This window comes from Stigmatopora argus, chromosome 15 (assembly GCF_051989625.1).
Source record: "Stigmatopora argus isolate UIUO_Sarg chromosome 15, RoL_Sarg_1.0, whole genome shotgun sequence".
Classification (NCBI taxonomy): Eukaryota; Metazoa; Chordata; class Actinopteri; order Syngnathiformes; family Syngnathidae; genus Stigmatopora; species Stigmatopora argus.
The window spans coordinates 13,560,593-13,571,207 of NC_135401.1; the positions used below are offsets into that span (position 1 = coordinate 13,560,593).

Consider the following 10,615-nt stretch of genomic DNA (forward strand, 5'->3'; position numbering starts at 1 on the left):
TGAATGAATAGTAATCACTTGTCCATTTATGTTTTTTCTTTGTTTGCCTTGTTTTCAGATCCTGGTTGCCCTGCGTCATCTACACTTCAAGAACATTGTCCATTGTGACCTAAAACCCGAAAATGTCCTCCTGGCATCAGCAGATCCACTCCCTCAGGCGAGGAACATAATCACGAAGCAAAAATATGCTTCGTCGACTTTTGGTCCATTTTTTTTTCTGTCTTCAGGTGAAACTTTGTGACTTTGGATTTGCCCGTATCATCGGTGAGAAATCTTTCCGTCGCTCAGTGGTGGGCACGCCAGCCTACCTGGCACCAGAGGTGCTCCGCAACAAGGGCTACAACCGTTCACTAGACATGTGGTCGGTCGGCGTTATTGTCTATGTCAGGTAAAATTAACAAGCTGATTAATCAAATACAGTTGGCAGCTACTCTGTGATTCAGGTGGTTTATTTTGTTTATCATTGTTTTTTTGTTGTGTTTTATTTTTATTTTATTTTTTATTTTTTTAATATAGTAAATTAGTTAAATAAATAAGTCTCTTTGTCCAATAGCTATGTTAGAATTATTTTATTTAGTTAGTGAATTGAATTGAATGCTTTTATTGTCATTATACAAGTATAATGAGATTTAAAGCTTCACCATGTGCACAAATAAATAATCAATAAATAATAATAATAAATAAATAAATAATAAGTACTAAATAAATAAGTGGTCAACATAATAAGTCGTCAACACAGTAAGTAGTCAACAACATTAATAAGTAGTCAACATAGATAGGTAGTCAACATGAATCCGTGCTCACATAAATAAGTAGGTACAAAAGTGACTAAAGTGGTTAGCAGCCTATGGAGTTTTAGTGCAAGTACAAGGTAAGACATTAGTCTTATGTAGGTCCTCGTAGGTGCAGTTGCATTAGTATTAAATTAGACCGGGAATTTGTTAATCTTCCTGATAATGAGTTCATGTTTGTTTTCTGATAGTTAAGGAAACTTTTCAGACAGTAATACTTTGAGATACGAGCTTAATGCGTTCCGGGGCCCGAGCTCGTATGTCAATTCACTCGTACCTCAAATCAATGTTTCCCATATAAAATAACTACCGTAATTACTCGAATATAACACGCAGGTTTTTGCAAAATAATTAATTCCAATAGTTGGGGGTGCGTGTTATAATCAAAAACAATGTTTTTTTAATTTTTTTTTTTTTTTTTTTTTTTTTTTTTTTTGTGTCTTGTTACATGGCCCTTAGCCTGGTGCTTTTTCTTGCCAAATAAATTGAATTGAAATTGAATTGAATAAAATAAATTACAAATTTTCGATCGAAAAAAGCATTGTCAAACTCACTTTGACGCACGGATTTTACGTCATCTCGTAAAGCCAATCGGATGATGTGTTGTGGGAGGAAGAGGAAGTGGATGAAGGAAGCGTGGACGTTGATAGGATTCTCAACGAAGAGATGTATGAGAGGACAGACAAAGAGAGAGAGGAACTTTTCATTTGAAGGATTCTAATGAATAAATTTGTTTGAACAAAACAATCGTGAAACGAAGAAAAAAAGGTAAGATTTCTGATTTTCGTCAGCGGGAAATTTTAGGTGCGCACTATATTCGAGTACTGCGTTTTTCCAGATTTTTTTGGCCCAAAGTTATACCTGCGTGTTATTTTCGAGTGCGCGTTATATTCGAGTAATTACGGTAAATACAAATTAATCCGTTCCCACCCTCTGAAAAAAACACCTAAAATAGGATAATACAATGGAAAAACATGCTTTTAATTGTTCTAATTCACCACCTACGCTCACAAAGTAACAAATACCTATCTAGTGGTTATGATCTGCAAGAAAATGTGACATTATAATGTACAGTACAGTATGGAGTTCTTACCTTTGAGACAGACGGTAGCAGCTAACGGCGGTGTGTGCAGCGGCGGAGGAGAGAGACTTGATGGCAACACGTTCCGTTCGCTACACTTTTGTGACAATATGTTACATAAGATAAACTTTAAATTTAACTTAAATGAACTTCGCTTACTATTAACCACAAGTGTCAAACTGATTCCAGAAAGGGCCAAGTGGGTGCAGGTTTTCCTCCCTACTGAAACAGCGCTGACAGTTAGGCCAATGAGGAAGTCTGCTGGAAGTAACAGCACCTGACTTCAATCAACTCATTAGCAATGTAAGAGAACAGCTTGGCAAAAAGGTGTTGTCTTGATGGGTTGGCTCAAAATCCTGACGGGGACGAGTCAGAATGGATTCTCACTTGCAAGTTAAAGCTGGATTATGTGCTCCGATGTCTTTCCTTTTATTAAAGTATATCTATTAATGAACCTATCAAAAGCTGTTGTCTTGGTGGGTTGGAACAAAATCCTGCACCCACTTGGACCTTTCTGGAATGGGTTTGACACCTATGCTATAATTGCACTTAAAAATGGATGTAACCTTGTGCTATAACCGAGGCAAAGATGTTATTAAATTCTGTCGCAGCTTTCGAGTTGGAACTAGCTGCTTCCCCGTGCCTCATAACCATGTGTATTCCCAGTTCGTTTTTTAAAGTTATCACATCAGCCACGACTCGCTTTAAAGGTTTCCGCTGGCATAGAAGTCTCCCCTTTCTCGGCTGCTTGCTTTACTTTCATCCCTCCTCCGTTGTTTTTATAAATTACACGCTTTTCTATGGATTCTAAGCCAATGTTGAAAGTATTAATACAGGTCCGCAGGCCTAGACCACCCTTTTGCGGTTCAGTATAAAAATATTGAGAAATGATATAATAATGTGTGAATAATGTAACACTTACGTCACACTCGAGTATAAGTCACACCCCTGGCCAAACCCATCTATTTGTCTCCCGCTCCTCTTTTTTCCCCTCACTCGTGAACAAGACTCCAAGATACTTGAACTCATGCACTTGGGAAAGGACTTCACCCCACCTTTTCTCCTGTTGGAGGTGCAAATTCACATCTCGACCGCTTCAGACCTGGTTGCATATCGTTCCAGTGAGAGGAGCAAACAGGACCACATCAATGCCATGACTGCTTTTAGATATTCTGTCCATATAAACAGATACGCTGATATAGGGCTGCTTTGGCAGAGTCCAACGCCCACTGTAAACAGGTCCGACTTATTGCTGGCTATGCAGACCAGACTGAGACACAGGTCATACAGGGACCTGACCCTACGGATCAAGATTCCGGTACCCCATATTCCCGGAGTACCCCCTACAAAACGAATGCCTTCTCCAAGACCGCAAAGCACACATAGATTGGTTGGGCGAGGGCTTAGAGCTGATCAACAAAACCCACACTGCTCCTCCTGCTTCCAAGATTCAACTTTCTGGTGGGCCTCCTCTCCAGTACCCCAGATAGACCTTCCCGGGGAGGCTGATGAGTATTATTCCCCTATAATTGGAACACACCCTGCGGTCCCCTTTTTTAAAAAGAGGAACCATCACCCTGGTCTAGAAATCCTGAGGCACTGTCCTCGATGTCCACGCAATGTTGGAGAAACCAAGACAATCCCACAACATCCTGAACCTTTCGAAATTCTGGACAAATCTCATCCACCGAAGAGCTTTCTAACCACCTCAATGACTTCAACCCCAGAGATAGGAAAATCTACCTCAGATTCCCCAGGCTCTGCTTCCTCATGGGAAGGTGTGTCGGTGGAGTTGAGGAGGTCTTCAAAGTATTCGGCTCACTGATTCACAACATCCTGAGTCAAGGTCAGCAGCGCCCCATTCCCACTATAAACTGTTTATGGTGCACACCTTTCCCCTCCTGAAACATCGTATCAGGAACCAAAATTTCCTTGAAGCCACCTGGAATTCGTTCTCCAAAGACTTCCAAGGACTCTAAAAAGGGTGGGACTCTGAGCTGCTGTTTGGAGCGTAAGAACAAACAATATTCACGTCCTGTCCCCCCACCTGAAGGCAGAGAGGTGCTACCTTCTCGTCTACCGGGGTGAACCCCAATGTACCAAGCCAGGGGGCAATGAGTATGCCCACATCTGCTCATCGTCTCTCACCGTGGGTGACGAGTGAATGAGTGTCCACGCCCCTTCGAGAGGACTGGTACCAGAGCCCGAGCTGTGTGAGCCCGACTACAGCGAGTCTAGACTTCTCAACTTCCCGCACTAGCTCAGGCTCTTTCCCAACCAGAGAGGTGACATTCTACGTCTTAAGCGCAACTTTCCGCAGCCGGGGATGGGACCACCAAGGATCCCTCCTTTGGCTGCCACCCAAATGTCTGCGCCCCCAACTTCGTTGGCACCTTCCATAGGTAGCGACACCTTGGGAAGGGGCACCCACCAAGCCCGTCCGGGCCCCATGGGTGCAGGCCCAGCCACCAGGCGCTCACCATCGTGTCCCACCTCGTTTTTAACCTATGTAACACTGATTTATTGCAATTTCAGATAACCCATATGGTGTTTTTTCCATATTTAGCCTGAGCGGCACGTTTCCATTTAACGAAGATGAAGACATCAACGATCAGATCCAAAACGCTGCCTTCATGTACCCACCGCACCCATGGAAAAAAGTGTCTCCGGAAGGTATGTCTCGCAAATACACGTTTACAAGTGAACATTAAGTGTCTTTTCCCCCAAACTTTCTAAAATTCAATAGTGTCCTACTTCCCATTGTCCCAATAGTCCCAAGACTATTGTTTTTGGAGGAACTGTGCTTCCAAAGCTCTGTTACGGTTTACACATGAACATCTGGAAAAGATAATGCTCCGCAGCATATTTGTTCATATTACTGCCAAGCTACCTACCATCGGGATTTAAGGCTTTGTTGGGATTTATTTTTTACCAATTCCTAGTAACAGAATTCTAAGTACAGTCCTAATCCTTATGTCCCGGCTATATTCAAGTGCTTTTGTACCACAACATTGTGTTGTTTTGTTGATTTCAAAGAGCATTCAAAATTCATTATTTGGTTTGCCTTTTTTTCATAGCAGTTTATTCAGGATTTAGATTAATAATCCATGTTGTTTCTTGGGATATCAAATATAAATAGGTTCTGTTGTTGGCTGTCATTGAGAGGCGCATGTGATCGACGCATGCCCCACCCAGTTCAAGGGGATTGGACATCTAACGCCGTCATTGGCAGCCAATGATTTATTAACCCTTAGCAATTTGTAGTGCATTGCAGTAACACCCCCAATGGACTAATAATGAAATGATGTTTTGTAGTAATCTAGTTTGTAATAAGTTCTTTTTACTTACTGATATGCTGTGGTGTGATCTATGGTAAGCTTGTGCTGACATTAGTATCTTAATTGACTTTTTTAATGTTTTAGTTAGTATTTTATATATTGCTCTCAGGCTCTAAGGTAAATTAACTAATGTAATTTACTGTGTAAAATCTTATTTCATAGTTAAGTTGTTGTGATATATTAGTGTTTTGTATTCAGTACTTAACATGGTCCTTTAAAGTCACACGATTACAAGTTTTTACTTAGTACTAATTGTATGATAGAATCTTGTCAAAGAGTATTCAGAAATAATTAATCAAGACTCACACAGGGTCACCTGATGGTGTGTGGGTTTTCTCTGGGTACTCGGGTTTCCTCCCACACTCTAAAACATTCATGGTAGCCTGGTTGGACACTCTAAATTGCCCCTAGGAATGAGTGTGAGCGTGAATGGTTGTTTGTCTCCTCGTGCCCTGCGATTGGCTGTCCACCGATTCAGGGTGTCCTCCACCTTGTGCCTGAAGTCAGCTGGGATAGGCTCTAGCACTGTGTGACCCTTGTGAGTATAAGCGGTTCAGAAAATGAACGAATGAATGAAAAAAATATGACACGCTTCAGCATTAAATTCTGTACTCTGATGCTAAAATTAGTGACATCAAATGTGGGAATGTAACTTTTGACATTAGAACTTGTCAGAATGGTTTTGTTTGTTGCCCTGATGTTAAGCTAATCACAGCAACATGACCGGGTACGACAGAATGTTTGATGTTATGACTCAGCGGAGCGTAAAATTAATGAAATATGAATGGAAATGCCAGCCGTTAAGCTTTCAAGACTTTGTTTTCCATTGGTTGGTCACCCTCCTGCTGGCTTTAATGAGCAACTTTTACATCCGCTTGGATAGCCATTCCCGTGCTAGCCCATTTCACGCCACCTGCCGACGACCATTATGGTCACGTCTTAGTCTTGACCGTCTTGTCTACTGGAGATTTTGTGACGACCTCTGCTTGGATTCAATTGTTTTATAGACTTCACTGGTAATGATTCGCTGCAAGGCCTCCAAGTTCACTTGGATTGGACATCTGTTGCCATCAGCAACAGTTAATGAGTGAGGGTTGCATTGATTTGGTAGTTTTCCTTTCGTGTTCTTCTTCGACTCTTCACCTTCACTTGCTTCTTTACTCATTATAGTGGAGGAGGCAGAAGGATGTCATCAAGCAAATGAGTGACTCATGAGTGTTTAGTTGAGAACGACAATGTGGCTTGTGCAAAACGACGAATATAGATAAACTGATTTGATGAGCAGGTGAGGATATCACCCCCTGGGTTTTTAATGTCTTTGATTGACTATTTCACCATGGCAACAAGTCATGTAGTAGCACAGGAAAAATAAGTGGGTACCATGAACAAGTTGGGAGTTGGTTTGGTATGTTTTGCCCTTTGTCAATTAGTTGCTTGGTTTTCTTGTTTTTTTTTAACTGAGCGAGTCTGAGACTTGTTAATTGTTTTATCTGGTATTTGATTGATTCGGTAATTCATTCATTCAGTTTCCATACCGCACATCCTCGAAAGGGTTGCTGGAGCCTAAGTCAGCTGACTTTGTGCGAAAGGCAGACTAGACCCTAAACTGGTCGCCAGTCAGCCATAGGGCACACAGAGAGACAAACAACCATACACACTCACAATCATACCACCACCAGCAGGAATCGAGCCCGTGCCTGCCCACACCGAATTCAGGCGAGTGAACCTCTACACCACGAGGCAGCCGTGATTTGGTAATAAAACATTTTAATTTAAAAGCATTTTGTCCAATTAACAATTTGGTTCATTCTATATTAGTTTAGTTTAATCTTTAGTAGTACATTTGTTATCTGTTTTTTTGTTAACATATATAAAGTGGAATTTAATCTTGCTTAATTGATCAGTGAATTATATCTTGTTCTTTTATTAATTTGTACTTTGTGTTGCCATTTTAGCTTTTGGGTTTCTTTTTCGTATTCCTTCACTCAGTTAAGTCATTGTTTAGTTAGTTTAATTTAGTGTTTAAAAGTTTGTGGCGGCATGGTGAAGATTGGTTAGCACGTTCGCCTCACCGTTCTGAGCAATCACTGGTTGGTTTCAACCTTCCTGTGTGGTGTTAGCATGTTCTACCCACGCCTACGTGGGTTTAGTCTTGGTATTTCAATTTCCTCCCACAACATTCCCATGAAAATATGCACGGTAAACTAGTTGAATAATCTGAATTTCCCATAGGTATGAGTGTAAGCGTGAATGGTTGTTTGTCTCAGTGTGTCCTGTCAATCAATTTAGGGTGTCCTCCGCTTACTGCCGAACGTTGGCTGGGATTGGCTCCACCACCCCCACGGTCCTTGGTAGGGTTAGGGTGAGCGAAGGGGAAAATGATTGAATGTCAGTGGGATTTTTAGTCAGATTGTGACAAGCGTACTCTCTTTTATTTTTTAAACATTATTAGTGTTATCTTAAAAAGTAAATTTGTGGAGAGCACTTTAGACTCAAGGTGAACATATTTGAGTGACAGAAATCAGTAACGTCACTTTTGATTGAATTCTTGTATTTAAGTATACTTTATTGTCCCTCATAGAGAGAGAAAAAAATGTGTGAGGAAGCGGGGCTCATTCAAGCAGGCGTGCACTCATGTGAATAATGGTAGACGATGGCGCCCCCCTCCCCTACCTCAGCAGCTCCTGCTGCATGGGCCCCCGTGCCGCCGGAGCCTCTCAGACCACTGACCCCTGAAGAAATGTTAACATCATGTTAGCTTTGCTCATTAGCCTCTGCTGACCCTCACACCGGAGGGGGGCCGAGAGGAAGTGGGAGGGGACCCCAAAACCTCCGTCTTAACGCTTCCACCCCCTGCCTCCCTTTTTTTCTTCTTCTTCAGCCATCGACCTGATCAACAATCTTCTGCAGGTGAAGATGAGGAAACGCTATAGTGTTGACAAAACACTAAATCACGCTTGGCTGCAGGTCAGAGACTGACCTACTACTGACTGTGGTGAAGACATGACTAAATACTAATGTGAATGAGAGAGTGAATGCATAAAAGGAAATGGTAAGTTAAAACATGATTTAATGTGTGAGTGGCTAAACCAAAAAATACATGCATGAATAACTGAGTGAACAATTGACTACGTGCGAGAGAGTGAGTGAGTGTGTGAGTGAGTGAGTGAGTGAGTGAGTGAGTGAGTGAGTGAGTGAGTGAGTGAGTGAGTGAGTGAGTGAGTGAGTGAGTGAGTGAGTGATTGTGCGAGGTTGAGTGAGTGAGTGAGTGAGTGAGTGAGTGAGTGAGTGAGTGAGTGAGTGAGTGAGTGAGTGAGTGAGTGAGTGAGTGAGTGAGTGAGTGAGTGAGTGAGTGAGTGAGTGAGTGAGTGAGTGAGTGAGTGAGTGAGTGAGTGAGTGAGTGAGTGAGTGAGTGAGTGAGTGAGTGAGTGAGTGAGTCAGTCAGTCAGTCAGTCAGTGAGTCAGTCAGTCAGTGAGTGAGTGAGCGAGTGATTGAGCGAGGTTGTGTGAATTAAATGTTGTCATCTGTTGTTCTCTTTGTTGTTTGACTTTCCAGGACTACCAGATGTGGTTGGACCTCCGCACCCTGGAAAGTCGCGTGGACAAGCGTTATGTGACACACGAGAGCGACGACCTGCGCTGGCATCATCACGCCAGGCTCAGCGGAATCCACATGCAAGCCTATTTGGGGGGCCAGCAGGGGACGCAGCTATACCGGGGCAGGGAGGATGAGCTGGAGACCCTGAGCGAGCGTGTCAGCGAACTTTGAAGTTCAAAATCAGAAAATAAGGAGTAGAGTGAAAAACACAGAAAGTTGAAAAAAAGACAGGAAATAGAAATAAAGAGGAAGGCAAATGAAATAGGACATTGGTGAAACAAACCAACAGGAAGTTGACAGGATTAAGTATGAAGATGAGACATACCGTATTTACTGGCATATAAGTCGCATTTGTCAGACAGAAAATGATGAGTGAATCGAGGGTACAGCTTATATGCGCATAAAAAGACGACATGCACGAAACTGCAAGGTGACAAAGACGAAACACCATAATGCCATAATGCAAGACAATGCGGCCGATACGGTCATTTATTTCAAAATAGAGAAAAGATAAACAGATAAAATGCTAAACAAAATTTATTTTTACGTTTATGAATGAAATAAAAAAAATCGTACATTGCATAAAAGGTGGAAAAAACTCTTGTACTTGCCACCGCTCGCTCATGGCGTCGCCAGCCCACCGCAGTTATAAACGTGCTCTGGCTGGCCAGATGCGAGTAGCCTTTATAGATTTGTAGCGTTTACCATGTCAGCACATCCCAATAGTATGTCAAATATCAGCCTTGACACTTGCGTAATGTGTATCTCGTGCTATTATTGCACCCAGAGACTTGGTGAACACTATACTGCTACGGACATGTTTCCTGCTTGTGCTTACGTCACTTCCTTTTTGAAAAGATATGATTGTACATTTGTAATTATGAAATAAAACAAAATATCGCTTCATTTTTTTCTTTTTATTTCTTGTTCGAAAGTGATATGAGCCATCGAAAAGAAAACTGAGATATTTCGACATTAGAAGCAATTTGGCTGCAACAACATCTTAAACTTCTGGTAAGAAAATTGTAATTTACTAAAAAGCATCAGGTGCTGAAATCAGGGAGTGAGAATTGTGAATCAGGGGGCAGCTAATAGGTGAGAAATTGTAAAATTCAACAATTTTAAGGCAATTTTAAGGGTGTGACTTATATACAGGGCGGCTTATATGCGAGTAAATACGGTAACAACAGGAAATTGACTGAACCAAAAAGGAACTTGAAACTAAACTACAGTACAGTGGTACCTCTACATACGAGCTTAATTCGTTCCGGGACTGAGCTCGTATGTCGATATTCTTGTAACTCGAACGAACGTTTCCTATTGAAATGAACTAAAAACAAATTAATTTGTTCCAACCCTCTGAAAAAACACCAAAAACAGGATATTGGATTGGAAAAAATGTTTTATTTCTTCTAATTCGCCATCTATTAACAAAGTAACACATAACTAGTGGTTTAATACTAATAAAATGTGTTTAATAGAACTAAAATTAGACAGATTTCGCGGAGGGTAAAGAGAGAGGGACAGAGAGAAGGGGGGACTTTCCACGGCAACGCACTCGTAACAGAACAAACAAATTAAATTAACTTGGATTAATATATACAGACACTCAAACATATGTTTAATGTAACTTTACACAAAACTGAATTCTAATTCTGAAATTGTTTTAATTTGTTTTACCTTTGTTCTCTGGGTTGACTCCACCCGGACGTTCAGCGGGAGTTTTTATAAGGAACGCATCAAGGGTTGTTTGTTTTTGCCTTCCCTTCAAAATATTTCGAAAATGACGCGCACAAATGTCCCCACA

The 10,615-nt window shown here is 41.5% G+C and overlaps 1 protein-coding gene across 4 annotated transcripts in view; it reads left to right on the forward strand.

Moving 5' to 3' along the window:
* prkd1 (protein kinase D1) overlaps positions 1-9,714 on the forward strand; it is a 33,995-nt gene extending 24,281 nt beyond the window's left edge. Inside the window, exons 17-21 of one of the 4 annotated variants that reach the window (XM_077621342.1) lie at positions 59-157; positions 228-388; positions 4,439-4,545; positions 8,092-8,177; positions 8,767-9,714. In XM_077621342.1, the coding sequence (XP_077477468.1) occupies positions 59-157; positions 228-388; positions 4,439-4,545; positions 8,092-8,177; positions 8,767-8,979 (666 nt within the window). In that variant the 3' untranslated portion in view covers positions 8,980-9,714. Of the gene's footprint in view, positions 1-58; positions 389-4,438; positions 4,546-8,091; positions 8,206-8,766 lie in introns of those variants that run through there. The other 3 variants (XM_077621345.1, XM_077621347.1, XM_077621346.1) reach the window with 3 other exon arrangements.
* Positions 9,715-10,615: the final 901 nt, after the last annotated feature.